The sequence below is a fragment of the Silurus meridionalis genome, chromosome 4 (assembly GCF_014805685.1).
Source record: "Silurus meridionalis isolate SWU-2019-XX chromosome 4, ASM1480568v1, whole genome shotgun sequence".
Lineage (NCBI taxonomy): Eukaryota > Metazoa > Chordata > Actinopteri > Siluriformes > Siluridae > Silurus > Silurus meridionalis.
Genome location: NC_060887.1, coordinates 17,165,360 through 17,183,213, shown reverse-complemented (window position 1 = coordinate 17,183,213; position 17,854 = coordinate 17,165,360). Strand labels below are relative to the sequence as shown.

The following is a 17,854-nucleotide window of genomic DNA, read 5'->3' as shown; positions in this document are numbered from 1 at the left end:
GCAATCCCCTCTCATTCTAAAAAGTTTTACCACAATGGTAAAAACTGATACTTTTTTATAAACATTATTATTATTATCAATATTTTCACTACAAGTATCTATCAGTGTGTATGATTGGGTAATGCATATGTCTACTGAGAAACTCTTGGATGACTTGAGGTATTATATTTTTGATTATTTTCCTTTGTTAACCCATTTAAGAAGAAATATATCTCAGTATCCCATGACATTTCTGTTTCTAAAACCTTGGGAAATACTGACCAGTTATACTATTTTTTTTAAGACAAGGAAGCAAACAAGCTACTTAATGTGCCTCATATTACCTGAATTTACCTTACACCTATTGTTTTGACACTTTTACATTCAAAAAATGAATGGAGTTGTGGACTTCCTGTGGACAAGTATAACTAGCTTTAATTTTTGAATATCTTAGTTTGTAGCTTCAATGAATGGTCTTAATAAAAAATTATACAATGTTTTACTAATTAGGCAATTGGCAGTCCTGGATAGTTAGCCAACTACCTAGTCCACCTTGCTGTTCCAAAACAATGTCATTTGAACCCATCTTCTACTGCCTTGAATATTATATTTACTAATAAGTATGCATATGTTAAGTCTCCTGCATATACCTGAAATCAGGATGCCGAGATCCAGCAACACATTCCAGACTCTAGAAGCTGCATTTCTGTTTTTGACAAACACACACTGCTCTGTCAGCCACTGCACCAGCTCCTGTCCTATAAAACACCTCCTGTAGAAAACAAATAGACACCACATGGTAACCAAAACCTGAGTGTCAGAGGTCAAATCATAATCACAAAACCATCAACCCCAATATGAGCTATTATTTCCTATATGTGGTAAATATAGTTTTACACTATAGGCACAAAGATTTGTGTAAACATGAGCATAAGATTTGTACTGCATGTGCTTTTGAACCATCCTATTTGCTGTCTCCATTTACTGTCATAAAACCTCCACTCTTATGGAAAAATGTTACTCTAGGTTTTGAAGTGTGGTTGTAGAGATTTGTGCCACAAGGGTGTTACCATGTTTCTCAGAAAATAAGCCCTAGTTCAGATCTTTAGCTGGCATTTACGGTAGTACTAAAGGTCTGTTGCAACACACGATGATGTATTGAATTACAAACCCGATTCCAAAAAAGATGGGACACTGAACAAATTGTGAAAAAAACAAAATGCAATGATGTGGAAGTTTTAAATTTCAATATTTTATTCAGAATACATCATAGATGACATATCAAATGTTGAAACTGAGAAAATTTATAATTTTAAGGGAAAAATAAGTTGATTTCAAAATTCATGGCATCAACACATCTCAAAAAAGTTGGGACAAGGCCATGTTTACCACTGTGTGGCATCCTCTTCTTTTTATAACAGTCTGCAAACGTCTGGGGACTGAGAAGACATGTTGCTCAAGTTTAGGAATAGGAATGTTGTCCCATTCTTGTCTAATACAGGCTTCTATTTGCTGAACTGTCTTAGGTCTTCTTTGTCGCATCTTCCTCTTTATGATGCGCCAAATGTTTTCTATAGTTGAAAGATCTGGACTGCAGACTGGCCATTTCCCACATGGTAATTCCCAAAAAGTAAGCCCTACCATGTCTTTTGGAGCAAAAATTAGAGATCCGGCCTTATTTATGGGGAAGCCTGGTACTAAGGTCAGGTATTGATGGTACTGATTAAGGAGGTCTTTTAGCATTTTAAATCATTTCAAAGCTGTTCAACAAAGTTGAGGTCGGAGCTCTTTAGAAGGCCACTCCGAACCATATCTTCATGAAGCTGGCTTTGTGACCAAGGGCATTGTAATGCTGAAACCGATTTGGGTCTACTAGTTCAAGTAAAAAGGAAATTTTATGCTATCGCATCCAATGACATCCTATACAATTGTGTGCCTCCAACGTTGTGGTAGTAATTTGAGGAAGAACCAGATATGGCTAAAAAGCTCAGGTTTCACAGTACTTTTTACTTTAGAGTGTAGATGGGGATCATAATTATTAAAACTATGTAAAGCGACTTTATTACGGCATATTAACTGAGATTATAATATACATTTCATTAAATAATCAACTCTAACTTATTTTAATAAAGATAAACATTCTGATTAAGATTTAAGCTTTGCATAAACTTACCTGATGATTCTGGCTAGTTTCACATGGGCCTTCCAGTTTTCTTGTCCATTAGATAAAAAAGCATTTCTGAGTGCATGGCCAGCACAAGACACATTTTGCACACAAACCTACAACAACGAGAAAGAATATTTACACAAAAAAATGTGTAGAGCACCAGACAACAACGTTCCCTGAACATGTGGTTTTTATCAGATGACAGCAAAAGAACCCAAACAAATGCACATCTTGAAGTAGAAGACATTCACAAGTCATCAGATTATACAAAAAAAAAAAAACCACAGCTGATTAACATGATACACACAGCAAAGTCTAGTACAAACTTGTTGATGTGCATTCGGACATACCCGAGGAGGCCAACCAGAATTTCAGGTCATGCAAAGACCAAAAACAATCAAAGTGCATACAAAACAGTTTGCTTTACCTGTTGCGTGGTGTCCGAGACGAGACAGCTGATGGTTTCAGGTGGCTGCTCTTCCGATGCAATCTGCCAAGGAGAAACAGAGGTTAAACGCACGGTAAACAATGGCGCTCTGTCTCTTTGAACAATATACACTGTCTGCTGTGTCTAAGCTTAAAACTCAGCTGTATACAGTAGTTTACTTATCAACACAGCCAGCTTATCCTAACTATCTAGGCCATTCACAATTGTGTCAAATGATGAATTACACAAGAGAAAGTACAATTCACAACAATTAAACAACTATGCTTAACCCACAAACCCCTTAATCTTGCTGACCATGTCAAACTTACATTCCTTACTTTCTGTCCGTACATGCCTTTTTTGATACACTGTAGTTAAAAATAAGTTATTAAAGCAATATAACTTACGATAATGAATCAGGAGTTCGCTAATTGCTCTACCTCTAATGTTATGCACGATAATTCATTCACTCTTCTTTTAGGTGTTGCCTATTTATGTAATACACGTATTCTTAATACAATACTGAATTAATAAACCTTACACAACAGTGTTAAAACAATCGCCTTAGAATTGATACCAAACAGGTTTTGCTTCAGCTCTAGTTCAATTCAAATTCACATATGCAAATGGGCATGCAATTTCAATAATATATCAGTTTGGTATTTCAATGTTTAATTAAGCAATAATTACAGATGAACTAAGGACTACTCACTAATCGCATCAGTGTCTTAATAAGGTCTTAAATGCGTAGTGAGAAACTATTAACTCATGCAGAATTGCGTAGTTTAACATTTCAGTAACTACGATATAAATGTTATATTTTGTTTTATTTTGCCAAGTAGAATAGATGTCCTACCTAGCAATAGTTTTGTGTCAGTGATCTTTCTGGAAATCACCAATCGTGATTACAAAAACATCACTCTGTGTACATGTTGTAATTCCATTTTCTGAGATATATTTATCAAATATTAACACACTCATTAGAAAATCAAACACTGTTACTATGTCCTGCTTCATGAGTTAAGGACGTATCATAATTCATTACTAATGACTACATTGCTAGCATTGTTTCAAGTGATATTTAATCTCTTACTGCATAGTTCATAATTAACTACCAAACTACTTGTTGTAGTTGTACTTATCGTATTGATTAGTACCTGGATTTGGTAATACAGTATATACACTTTACCCTGCACATGTTAGTGCTTATCTTGCGTTTAACACTCATTTGCATTAACATCATGCAAGAATTATTGATTAGTAAGGGAGATGCAGAGGTTTAGCTGAAGCAAAAAAAAAAGAAGTAATATGTGCAGGACAAACACCAGATATAAATAACACTGTGCAGGTGGTGAAGGGTAAATGTGTTATTGTGAATTAGCCTACTTTTATTCAACAGGTAAATTATCAAAAGTTTTCTTTGAACAAGCCTTTTAGAGCAACTGGTTAAAAAGAAAAATTTGCCCTAAATGAACGTAATTGCACTAACTTTAAAGTGAAGTTTTTAGTTACATTTCATACTTTAAACTTTTTTTCTAAACATGATTGAATACCTGCTCATAATGGGTCATTGCTACCTAAAGAGAGCAGCAATTTAGTTATATCACTCTGTCCAACTCTCTCACCTTGTCATGTGTATGCTAAAGTCCTAAAGCTTCAATATTTTTAAACTCTCACTGGCAGTCAACATCATCCTGCTGTCATCTCCTAGTTCTCTAACTAAATAAGCAGATTCTCTGTCATTACTTAGCACAACTGTGTTGTTCAATGTTCAGCCAAAAGTATGTGGGCACCTGTCCATCAGACCCATATATGAGCATTTCCTCAAGTGTTGCCCTAAAGTGGTACATAATTATATGAGATGTCTTTGTATGCACTAGCATTACAATTTCTTTTAATTTGAACTAAGGGGCCCAAATTTGTTTTAGCCTGGATAATAGGCTAGTAGTAGTCATGAAGACATGGTTTGCCAACACTGAAGTGAAAGAACTTGAGTGGCCTACACAGACCCTGACCACATCCGCACTGTACACCTTTGGGATTAACAGGAATGTCAAGTCAAATCAAGTTTATTTCTATAGCGCTTTTCACAACAGACATTGTCTCAAAGCAGCCTTCCAGAAATCAACAGTCAAGGTGAATGGTGTGCATTTATCCCTGATGAGCAAGCCTGCGACTGTGGCAAGGAAAAACTCCCTTAGATGTTATGAGGAAGAAACCTTGAGAGAACCCAGACTCAAAAGGGGAACACATCCTCATTTGGGTGACATAAATCTTTCAACAATACAGAACACTGGTAAGTACTGGAGTATAAGATTATAAGTAATGTTCTTTCTACAGTCTTATACAGTCTTTATGGTTATAAATGCCAGACCTACTTGCTCAGAACATCAGCTCCTGTGGCTAAATGAGTAAATCCCCACAAGCAAACTCCAAAACCTCGTGGAAAGCATTCCCAGAAGAGTGGAGGTTGTATATTTATTTTGTTACTATGTATTAAGGCAAAGCCTGGACAGAAATCTGGAATAGGGTGTTCAACAAGCACATGTGAGTACCATTGTAATGTGTCCATAGGTTTAGGTCTAACTATTTTGCTCTTCTTCTATCTACCTATCTGTGAATGGAGATCTCTTCAAATGGATAGAGACCACTCTGTGCAGCTGGGGATGGTTCCACATCAGGAGCGTAAAGCTCCATGAAGTTACTGGGCAATTTAAGAACCATGAGGATACATTTGGTCTGTGATTAATATCAACAGTTGCATGAACAGTTTTTATTTAAGCATCTATCACTGATCAGTACACCTCAACAATGATGGACCTGTAATGAATGGACATTCGGTGCAACCCAGAAGATGATGGGTTCCCTTTTGAGTCTGGTTCCTCTAAAGGTTTCTCCTCAAACCATTTTAGGGAGTTTTTCCTTGCCACAGTCACCACTGGCTTTCTCATTAGATAAACTTAAAAAGTTTTTTTTTTAAAGGGTACTAAATTGATACATTATTTTATACAAGCTCTTTATCTCCGTAAAGCTGCTTCGACACAATGTCCACTGTTAAAAGCTCCACACAAATACAATTTAATTAAAGACTTCTAGACTTTATTATAATGTTACCAGTTGGTGGGAAACAGTGAGAAAATCTCTCTATGGTTTTTTTTGTTAGTGTTAAAAGAAAAAAAGTATAACAAAGCTCCAAATTGGTCTCGTATTAAACACATTTGTACCTAAACTAGCAATGTCCGCCTCGTGACGTCAGCGCGGCGCTCATTAAAAAAACGGAAACACAGCATCGATTGGCAACGCATCAGAATCGCAAAATACACTCCAGATATTTCAACACAGCAGAAATGTTCCGTGTGTTTTAAGGTAGAGGTTTTTCCCTGAAAGCTGTGTAAAGGTGTTGCGTGTTAAAATTTGCTAGTTAGTTTAGTAACTTTGACTCAGAGGCATGTGCATCTAAATGTCTTCGACAGCAGATACTACATAAAATACGAGGACAATGAGTCACGTGGATGAGACGAAATCTCTCTCACTGAGTGTGTCATTGAGGCAACATCAGAGAAGGTTGAGGAACTGTAGCGCTTGGTTTGTGCAGATCCGAGGTGTTTGCATGCATAATGTTTGGAGAAACAGGTTTCCGAACACACTTACCACCTCGGAGCTTTTTTTCCTAGACAACGCAGTGGGTTTGTTCAGCAAAGGTGTGTTCTCCTGGCCTGGACTCAGCCGAGCTTGCTGTTCTTTTACTACCTGACTCCAGCGCAGGTATAGTAGGTCACTCTTGGCCGACACCGGGCTTTTCTCTAACATCGCCATATTCACTGTTAAGCCAAGATCCTCCAGGCGATAACGTCCTCATCCATTCACACAGCAACAAGTTGATCAAAATTCAATCCGACCCCCAGTGAGGTTCTCTGTTCTAAACCTAACCATTTACTTTATCTCAACGGGAAGCTATTTAAAATAATCCTGAAATATTAAATTTATACTCCATAGTTTGACTTCTTGTCCCAGATCCCTGTGTGTTGAATCGTCCCTATGTATTAAATGACAGAGAAGTGGGAGGGGCTCACCCGTGTGTAAGTAAATATAGGCGTGGCTCCAGCTTCAAAAAGGTAAAGTCACGTGATTTGTTTAATGACGCCATTATTCACGCTGCGACTGCGTTTCGGCACTCGCATGCTGTTCGCATACAATCAGGGCATACAAATCATTTTGTCTCAATTTATTTTACTCATTTTTTTTTTCATATCCAGGATCACCTTAAATGAGTCTGTAATGGTAAAAAAAAGCGGCTGTGTAATAGTAATACTCCATATCAAACGCCATTCATAATAATAGTCAAAAGAAATGTCAAACATTGGTGCCACTTACGATGTGACAAAGCATCACAAAATGAATATAATTTTAATAAGTAAAAAAACAGTAGTTAAACCTTTCTTAACAGGGTTTTATGATTGTGCATATGTACAATGTGTCTCTGTATACAACCCCAATTCCAAAAAAAAAAGTTGGGACACTGTGTAAAATGGAAATAAAAACAGAATGCAACGATTTGAAAATCTCATAAACCCATATTTTACTCACAATACAACATAGAAAATATGAAATGTTTAAACTGAGAAAAACCATTAAATGATAAGGTAATTTAGAATTTGATGGTTGCAATACTTCTCAAGATGATTGAGTATAAATAATGATCTATAATAATAAAATAATGAAAATCTTAAAGAGACAGAGTCTCTCAGAAGTAAACATGGGCAGAGCTTCACCAATCTGTAAAGAAAGCTCTGTCTACAAATTATGGAACAATTTCAAAATATCTCATAATTGACACTACATTATATCATCAAAAGCTTTAAAGAATCTGGAGAAAACTCTGTGCACAAGGGACAAGAGCAAAAATCATTATTTCAATGCCCATGATCTTCAGGCTTTCAGGCAGTGCTGCTTTATAACAGCTGTGATTATGTAATGATACTCACTGCATGGGCTTATTAACACCTCCAGAAATCATTGGCTGTGAACACAGTTTAATGTGTCATCCCCAAATGCTGGTTCAAGCTTTATCATTTTAAGAAGAAGGCATGCATAAACATGATCCAGAAACCCTGCCATCCTCCCTGTGCCAAAGCTCATTAAGGCAAAGTGGAAAACTTTTCTGTGGTCAGACGAGTCAAGTCTTTTATTTCTTTTTGGAAAACATGGATACCATGTCCTCTGGATTAAAGAGGACTGCATACTACATCTATTCCAATAGCATGACTTGAGAATCTTGTATAGGACAAATATAGAACAAAATTACTCCCCTAAAACTTCAGCAACTGTTCTCCTCAGTTCCCAGATGTATTCGGACAGAAGACATGATGCTACACAGTGGTAAACATGACCTGTTGCAGATATCAAATTCACAATTACTTAATTTTTTTTCTCAAAATGAATATATTCTCAGTTTAAACATTTGATATGGTTTGTTTTATTGTGAATAGAATATGGTTATATGAGATTTGCAAATGATTGCATTCTGTTTTAAAATGTATTTTACAGTGTCTCAGCTTTTTTGGAATTAGGGTAGTACAGTGCATCCAGAAAGTATTCACAGCGCTTCACTTTTTTCCCACATTTTGTAATGTTACAGCTTTATTCGAAAATGGATTTAATGCCGAGGTCTGATATCCAGAACGCTCTGGAGCAGCTTTTCATCAAGGATGTCTGTGTACATTGCTGCATTCATCTTTCCCTCAAACCTGACTGGGATGATTAATGGAAACAGGATGCACCTTAGCTCAAATTTTGAGTATCATGACAAAGACTGTGAATACTTACAGTATGTTCATGTGAAATTTTATTTATTTATTTATTTATTTAAATTTTTTTCGTTTTTTATTTTTAATAAATTTTTTGCAAAGGTTTTAGACAAAAGTTTTTCATGTTGTCATTATGGGTTATTGTTTGTAGAATTTTAAAGGAAATAATTAATCCATTTTGGAATATGGCTGAAACAACTAAAAAAACAAGACAAAAAAAGTGAAGCGCTGTGAATATTTCGGGATGCACTGTACATGGAGCATCCATAAAATGACACACAAAAGAACCGAGCAAACACTGCAAAGTATGTGTGATAAATACAAGAGTTGTGTGTTGGTAAGGTTTAGCCTTCAGAACTTCTAAGAAATCAAATCAAATCAAATCAAATCAAATTTTATTTGTCACAAACACATACATACAGGGTACGACATGCAGTGAAATGCTTTTGACGACGGTCCGGCATGAGGGAATAAAATAGGGTAAAAAAGGAGAATAAAAAATATAAATATAATAACAAAATTTAAAGAAAAATATAATAAGAAAGAAGGCAGATAAATAAGATGTAGAGATATATAAATATATATATACATCACATGAAGTGAGATGAGTGGATTGTTGGATAAATACAGTTTTTTTCACAGAGGCATACAAAACCTGCTTTACCAGAATAAAACATGAATGATAGAAAAAACTGGTAGGAAATTTTATGACCTTTGTTTATTGTGTATATGTTGTTTAACAGGTGTGGAATTCGGGGATTTTTCTGGATTTTTCCATCAGCATCCAGGAGGTGGTACTGTTTCCTCTTTTGAGACACCAAAGCTGCAAGTGCTAAGGCTGAACACCTCTAAATAGTGCGAAGACAGGCAGCTGCATATGGAGATATCCAGAGCGAAGTGAATTGACACAGCATGAGTGACACACATCAGTTTCAGAGACTTTATCTTTAAATCATACACAAGTGAGGATTAAGCATTGAGGCTTTGTTTTCTTTTAGCCTTCCAGGCATACACGAAGTACATGATGTGGCCTGCAGTAATGAACAACACAGAGATGATGACGAAAATACCAAAGTGTTGTGGCTGCGGTGCAGAGATCACCATGAGGAAGTGTAGGAGATCCATCATGTAGTTCAGGGAGCTCTGGACTCCATTTACAATGCCACGCTCAGACTCACAGATGTTTTCCTGCAGCAGCTGAGTTACTGTCAGGTCAAATGACCACAGACCTATAAAAATAAGAGTAAGTGGCATAGTAAAGAAAAGTGTTGTAGCAGTTTAATTAACTGAGTGCATCTGATTTATTCTTACTCATTCCATAACCAACATTTGTTGACCAATCACAACAAGACAAAAGTGATTTTTTTCCTGGTCTGATGAGATCAGACTTTACCAGAGCAAAAATATTTTTTAGCAATAAATAAATTGCTGTATAGATTTTTTATTTTATGTAAATCTGTCTCTCTGCCTTACCCCATAGCACACATCTAAATTATATGGAATACTATTGTCGTATGCAGAAAGTGACCAGTTTTTCCAAATATTCCTGCAAATATTCAAATATGGCTATAAGCATCCTGTCTGATTTTTATCTTGATATTTTGTCAATTTTCAAGGGACATCCTGCTCTTGGCGCTGTCATTGTGATGCCCCATTATTTTGTTAGGATTTGAGGGGCTTTTAGGTTTGATCCTTTTTGTTAATGTTTTTTCCTTGCATTTCCATTGTTCAAACACCAGATGTCGCCTGTGTCCCCCATTAGCCAACTCCTGTGTGTATTTCCCCCGCTTTGTGTAATTTCTTTGCTTGGTTGTTGGTTATGTGGTTTTGTTTCACTGTCTGCAGTGCTAAACACATTAACAAATCCGAAAACAAATTAACAAATTAGAAAACACTTACAAATCCGAAAACAAAATAACAAATGCAAAAACAAAATAACATGCAAAAACAAAATAACAAATCCAAATACACATGAATAAATCCGAAAACACAACGACAATTCAGACAAACCGGAAAAGGTAGGTATAGTTTGTGAATGGAAACTTACCGATCATTGGACGAGACTCCTGTCATTCAAGAAACGCAGGAAGTATGAAATATTATAACTTTGTTTCTTGTACATGTGTAAAGTTCTCCGTTTACTTTAAACTATTTTTTTTATTTCGATTAGTGCACATTTAAATATAAGAAAATAAGTAATGAGTAAACATTGGCAAGCAAGGAGAAACTTTAATTAATTTAAATCTACTTTGGGGAAAGACATTCATATGCAGTGATGTTGGAGATGATGCAGTATATCATGACATAAAGATTAGTTTGTACACTTTTACACATACGTTCCAACTTTCTCCTGCTGCAGACTGTTACTTCAGATGCTTTATGGTCTGATATCCATAACTGGCTTTACCCAAAAGTTTCCCATCTAAGAAATTTCACTGTGAAGGACATTATCTTTGGACTTGTAAAGAACAATAACAAAGACGACTTTCTTGTTAATAATATATTTCTAATGGGAAGATTTTATATACACAAATCGAAATACTTGAAAGTGAAACCAACGTTTTTTATATTTTATAATGAGTTTATTTCTTTCATAAATGCCCTTAAAGTGATTAAAAAGAAAAATGCAATGAATCTTTTGTTCTTTATAGAACAATATGATTTACAGAATAAACCATAGCCCTGTTAATTTTTTATATTTTTAATTTAATTGTATTATTATTATTATTATTATTATATTTAAAATATAATATTTTATTTACCCCTTTCCCCTAAATATATGTGTATATATTTGTATTTTCAGGCACCTGTTCTGTGTATTGTAATGTAAATTGTACTTGTTATTGCCCCGTTGTTTGTATATGTTTAATTGCTTAATAAAAAAAAAAAAAAAAAGTCTTCCTGTTTATCCTGAATGACTGGTGTCTTGACCAATGATCGGTAAGTTTCCATTCACAAACTTATACCTACCTTTTCCGGTTTGTCTGAATTGTCGAGTTTTCGCATTTGTTAATGTGTTTTCGTGCAACAGTTCAGACAAACCGGAAAAGGTAGGTATAGTTTGCAAATGGAATGATATTGTAATTTGTGGTGAGAGTAGGGAGCAGGTTGAGAAGAGCCTGAAGAGGTGGAGATATGCGCTGGAGAGAATAGGGAATGAAAGTCAGTAGGAGTAAGACAGAGTACATGTGTGTGAATGAGAGGGAGGGGAGTGGAGTGATGCGGTTGCAGGGAGAAGAGGTGGAGAAGGTGAAGGAGTTCAGGTACCTGGGGTCAACAGTGCAAAGTAATAGAGAGTGTGTTAGAGAAGTGAAGAAAAGAGTGCAGGCAGGGTGGAGTGGGTGTAGAAGAGTGACAGGAGTGATTTGTGATAGAAGGGTATCTGCAAGAGTGAAAGGGAAAGTTTATAGGACTGTGGTGAGACCTGTGATGTTTTATGGTTTAGATACAGTGGCATTGATTAAAAGACAGGAAGTGGAGCTGGAGGTAGCAGAGCTGAAGATGTTGAGGTTTTCTCTGGGAGTGACGACGATGGACAGGATTAGAAATGAGTTTATTAGAGGGACAGCGCATGTGGGACATTTTGGAGACAAGGTGAAAGAGGCGAGATTGAGATAGTTTGGACATGTGCAGAGGAGGGACATGGGGTATATCGGTAGGAGAATGCTGAGGATGGAGCCACCAGAAAGAAGAAAAAGAGAAAGCAGGTTTATGGATGTGGTGAGGAAAGACATGCAGGTAGTGGGTTGACAGAGGCAGATATGGAGACAGCTGTGGCGAGCCCTAATGGGAGAAGCCGAAAGGAGAAGTTTGCAAATAGAATACCTACCGATCATTGGACAAGACACCTGTCATTCAAGATATAAAGGAAGTACAACAGTTTCTCCTTGCTTGCTAATGTTTACTTTTGTTTTTTTCTTGTATGTAAAGGTGCACTAATCAAAATAAAAAATAGTTTAATGTAAACTGAGAACTTTACACATGTACAAGAAGCAAAGTTATAATATTTCACTTCCTGTATATCTTGAATGACAGGTGTCTTGTCCAATTATCGGTGAGTTTCCATTCACAAACTATACCTACCTTTTCCTGTTTGTCTGTTTGTGTGTTTTCTAATTTGGTAAATTGTTTTCTGATTTTTTTAATGTGTTTTGCACTTCTCGGCCACCGTAATACAAGCGGTCCTGTTTAAGTTCTTGTTTAAGAGTGTTTTGTGTTACTCTACTATTTCCTGAGAAGAGTTTGCTTTGAATATATTTTATACAGAGAAGAAGTTTGTTTTAGATTTTTCGAGTTCTTTTCAAGATTTTGGGGATTTTTTTCCCATTTGTAATATAGATTGACTTTGAGTCTGCTTTTGTTTTAGTTTTTTTAACCTGATTTTGTGGATTTCTAGAATTGTGTTTACACATTTACACATTTTTTTTCAGGATTATGGCTTCAGCAGTCTTAATAAACCAAGATGATGTCAAGAAAATCTTGGAGAAGAACTGGTCTTTATTTAGGGTTAATCAGAATAACATTACTGGTAACAAATGTATGATAATTAATTCATTTGAATTTGAGTGTGATCATCGCTAAATTTAAGCACAGTCCCATGCGCCATTATAGCAGGGTGTGCAACCCTTTGTATACGTATTTCCATTTTTTTTTCTCTCTCTCTTTTTTTCTGAAATGTAACTATTTATTTTCACTTGAATTTTGTTGCTTGCTTTATCAAATAAATGTAAATTTTTTTTGATGATCTTCATTGGTGGTATGTATCCACTATAAATAATCTGATCAATATCAACAACGGTCAACACCAACTACAAATTCTAAGTGTTTAAGGTGTGAGCTTAAGGTAAATACTCTAAGCATTCATTCTTCTCACCAATTCGAGCTGTGATGACTCCTAGGAACAACAGAATGATGGACATGTAAGACTCAGGTGCAGGCCCTCCTGGTGCATTTTCAAACAGCACAGTATTGTTGGTCCAGTGAATTGAGGAGCGGTCAGGCAACAGGGCTGGTTGTTGCCCCACTGAAGCATGTTCTCATGTCTGCTGTGTCCTTCTCCATTCATCTCTCCCAAGTCTGAAGCATTAGATTCTTTTAGCATGCTAAGGTCCATAGGGCTGCCGGGAGCAAACACAGAACACACGCACAATAGCAGACAGGACAGATGCAAGCAGCTGGAGATCATGCCGGTTTTGATCAGACCATAGGTTTTGCGGAGATTGGTGAACAGAACTGTACCAAGCAGGCCAGCCATGGCTGAGACGCCCATGAGAAAGCTGAGAAGGGATCCGCTGATGCCTTGAGTATATGCATAACCTGTGGTGATGCAGTCAAAGCCCAGCACCGTGGTATAGAGAAATGCCAGGCCCACTCCTGCCAGAAACACAGGCTGCCTATAATAAGTTTTCCAGCCCTCCTTGCAGGTGCCAAGGAGCCTGTGCAGGCGATGCAGACATGGTGTCTGGCTGGTTCTCCCCCTCAAATGCCTCAATGAAATTTCACCTGCATAATGTAAAACAATGGTTACTACTCATGTGTAGCAGGTGTGACTTCACAAATACACATTTCATTCTTTACACTGTGATTGTAAATTTAAAAGAATGCCATTGACCTAGGTTTGATCTAAATTTTACTTCCTTTTAGATTAAAGTAAAGTCCACACACCTTATAGCATATAATACAGTGGAACCCGGTTATGTCAATGTCCTAGGGGGTCGCCAAAAAGCATCGAGGTAACCGATGATCGAGATAAACGAAAATCAAAATGGCGGCAATATATTAACGTGCTTGAAATTTCTTTATGTACATGATGTGCGTTAATAAATGAGAATGTGCATGCAGGTGTTTTTGAAGGGTTTTTTACACAACAGTGTTGCCGCAATTTGTTTGATGAAGGCATGCTATAAAAATACATACAGTACATGTTTATCTGTCAGGTATCCACCTGCTACGCCCCCTTCGGCCCCCTTCAGCGTGTCAGGTGCTTTCTCGGCCGCTTTCTCTGAAGCTCCCGGCTTCAATCGCGCACATATGGTGCTCGTTTATCATCATTACCAAACCTATTTAAACTTCCACACTCTCACTGTCCGTTATTGTTGGTATATGTTGGTTCACGGCGGTCGTTGTTATCGCGCATGCGTATCCCGGTACGTGCCTTCCCACCGGCACTCTCTCAATGGCTGCGCTTTTTCCTCCCCAATCGCGGATTCCCCCCCCGATCCTGCCGGTGTTCATTCTATGCTTTTGCTGGTCATCACACGTTCCGTGTTTCGCCTCCCGTTCATCGCATAACATTTAACAACAAAAGGCATATGTGCACTAACTAACAGCAGAGATTCACCAGTATAAAATACAACACCTGTAGCAGCTGTAAGCCTTGATTTTTCCGCCACTTTTGCGAGTTCTTCTGCGGCTGCACCGAGATAACCGACGTTAAATGGCAAATTTTTCCCCCCTTGTGCTCGAGATATTAGGGTTCGGCGACATAAAAAAAATATACATAACCATTATACATAAAAATTGTTATCGACATAACCGATAAAAAATGCCTAGACAAAGCGAGAATTTCGTGGTTCCATTTCAAAAACGTCGACTTAATAGGGTTGTCGAGATAACCGAGGGCGAGATAACCGGGTTCCACTGTATTTGGCTAACACTCTCTCCTCTCTCCTCTCTCTCTCTCTCTCTCTATTGTAATTGTAGCATTTTAGATCACTCCCTCACCTTTTGACATCTTCCTTTCATTCCTCCTCTCCAGATAGCACTTCTCCTCTACTAAGGGCAGTTTAAGTGAAAGCTCTGGTACTATGTGATATACTCTAGAGAGGAAGACAAACTCCACAATCAAAGAGACCAGATTCCAGCCCAGGATGAAGCCACAACCCGCCACATTTGAGGCCAGGGTCATTACCTGACCCACAACCAGTGGAGCCAAAATGTTCGTCACTTGGTCAATGCGTCTCATCGTGGCATTCATCCCTATAGTGGAATTAAAGCAATTTCCCTTGTGTATTGTCAGAAAAACAGCTAATGGTGATGTTATTAGAATGATGCATGCACATCATATTAAGTTGTAATAAAATGTTTATGTTTTCATTATAAATATTTGAATGATATGCACATAGTCTCTTACCAGCTAGGTGGCCACGGTTGTATCCAGTTATGACCACTATCCAGTCTCTCTGAATGGCAATGTTAAGGGCTGTGCTGGCGAGGTTTGCCACATCTGCCAGGATGATGACCACCGTATAACAAACTGCCTTATGTGAGTCATGTGATGCAACATGTTACATTAGAACTGCTTACGATACATTACTGAAAGTATAAAATGTACCAATATTAACCCATGAAGTATGTATGTAGAGAAACCGTAACAATTACTCACAGTCAAATAACCGTCCCAGGTTTGCTCAATCCACTTTTTGTATGAGAATACCAATATCAGCACAATGCTACAGACTGTCACTGAGATGTTTTGAATGAACATGGATGCATGAGCCACTGCAGTAAAGAACATAGAGGACTGTTTCAGGCCTTAAAAACAGAAGTACATCAAACCTTTAGTAACTCATGATATTACAATATAGCACATACAAATGTCACAGAAAATGTATTGGTTGCACAAGTATTAAACTTTTGCCTGCAATTACAGCTGCAGGTATTTGGTATTGATCTCTCAGTTTTGCAGATCTACTGCATATCCTGAAACTTTTCCACATTCTTCTTGGCAAATAAATCAAGCTTTGTCAGATTGGCTGAATACTACTGGTTGACAGCACTATTCCTGTCTTTGCTTGGGCAAGTCTACCACATTCAGGTTCTCAGTTTTGAATCGCTACACTGACACTTTTGGCAGTATGTCTTCAAACTTGTTATCCAAGTGTTTTGCAGACCAAAACAAGGTTTATTCTCAGTTTACCCTGTATTTCGCTCCATCCATCTTGCCCATAAACTTAAGCAGTTTAAGGGGCCCTGCTGAGACATGTTATAGAAATGTATTACCCTACAACATGCTTCTACTAATGCTGTAGTGCTTTTTGCAAAGGGCAAACGTTTGGTGTCATCAGAGCAGTGAACTGTTTTCCACAGCTATGCTAATTAATTTTTTTTTTTCAATATTAGCTTTTTTTTCTCTCCATGCCTAAATAAAGCCCATTTTTGGAATCTGGGCTATAATCACATATAATTATCAATCTTTCCAACTCTTTTAGAGTTATCTGATTCATGTCCTCCTTACTTTGTCACTGATTGTTGGTGGATTGTGATTGTGCAAAATTCTATATATTTTTTTATAATGGATTCGATAGTGCTCTGTGGGATGTTCAAATTTTTTATAACCCTGTTCAGGTACTGTCCATTTTCTAATAAATTCACTGTATTATTATATTATGATCACGTGACACTGTAATTGCACAAATTACACAGAATGGCAAATTAATAAAATGCACAACCTACCTTTGTTTCTTGGGTTACGGTCTACCCAGTCTCCAAGTAGAGCACCCAAGAAAAGCACAGAACCAGCCACCACCAGCCCAAAAATAGCAGTTAGCAGTAAGTTATGTCCATACAGCTCAATCAAAAAGACAGAGATGGCAAAATGCCACATGCGATCACCCTGCCAGATGCAAATGACAAATGCAGTAAAGAATAATGACAAATACAACTAAGAAGGGGGGGGTCTGTGAATATTATGGTTTTTTTTTCTTACCCACATTGATAATGCTCCACTGACATAAATGAGGGACTTGGGGCCTGTGAGGTAGCTGTCCGCTGATAAAGTGAGAGAGAGATTTGGGGTATTTTTTGTTTTATTCAATATTATCTTACAGTTTTATTCAGTTGTTCATCTAAATTATAAAACAAATATTATTCATGAACCTAACTGAAAGTATGTCATTACAAGATTAATGTAAACCTGGACAGGCAAAACACATAAATCTGGTATGCTGGTTATTATTTTTATTTGATTTACCTCTGCTCTTCTCTTGTGCCACTTTGATGTCATTGTTCTCACGGTTCACTATTACACCAGCACACTGAGGTAAATCTCCTGTCACTGACATGCTACAAAAGACAAATACATCTTACCACAATACCACAAACTGTCTCTCACTCTCTTTATATATATATATATATATATATATATATATATATATATATATATATATATATATATATATATAGTGAGGAAAATAAATATTTGAACACCCTGCTATTTTGCAAGTTCTCCCACTTAGAAATCATGGAGGGGTCTGAAATTGTCATCGTAGGTGCATGTCCACTGTGAGAGACATAATCTAAAAAAAAAATCCAGAAATCACAATGTATGATTTTTTAACTATTTATTTGTATGATACAGCTTCAAATAAGTATTTGAACATCTGAGAAAGTCAATGTTAATATTTGGTACAGTAGCCTTTGTTTGCAATTACAGAGGTCAAACGTTTCCTGTAGTTTTTCACCAGGTTTGCACAC

General features: G+C 37.0%; 2 protein-coding genes across 2 annotated transcripts in view; both read right to left on the bottom strand.

Moving 5' to 3' along the window:
* LOC124384409 (rap guanine nucleotide exchange factor 5-like) overlaps nucleotides 1-6,603 on the bottom strand; it is a 37,083-nt gene extending 30,480 nt beyond the window's left edge. The window contains exons 1-4 of the transcript XR_006925391.1: nucleotides 6,225-6,603; nucleotides 2,574-2,636; nucleotides 2,153-2,259; nucleotides 630-751 (exon numbers count right to left, since the gene is read on the bottom strand). The gene's annotated coding sequence lies outside the window, so the exon portion shown is untranslated. The remainder of the gene's footprint in view (nucleotides 1-629; nucleotides 752-2,152; nucleotides 2,260-2,573; nucleotides 2,637-6,224) is intronic.
* A 2,523-nt stretch (nucleotides 6,604-9,126) lies between these two features.
* On the bottom strand, nucleotides 9,127-17,473 carry si:ch211-254p10.2 (solute carrier family 40 member 1). Its single transcript, XM_046846089.1, is given in 8 exon segments — nucleotides 9,127-9,609; nucleotides 13,254-13,385; nucleotides 13,388-13,906; nucleotides 13,992-14,016; nucleotides 15,096-15,358; nucleotides 15,513-15,635; nucleotides 15,761-15,880; nucleotides 16,835-17,473. Coding segments are annotated over 8 exon segments (1,593 nt in total). The 5' UTR covers nucleotides 16,986-17,473; the 3' UTR covers nucleotides 9,127-9,349.
* Nucleotides 17,474-17,854: the final 381 nt, after the last annotated feature.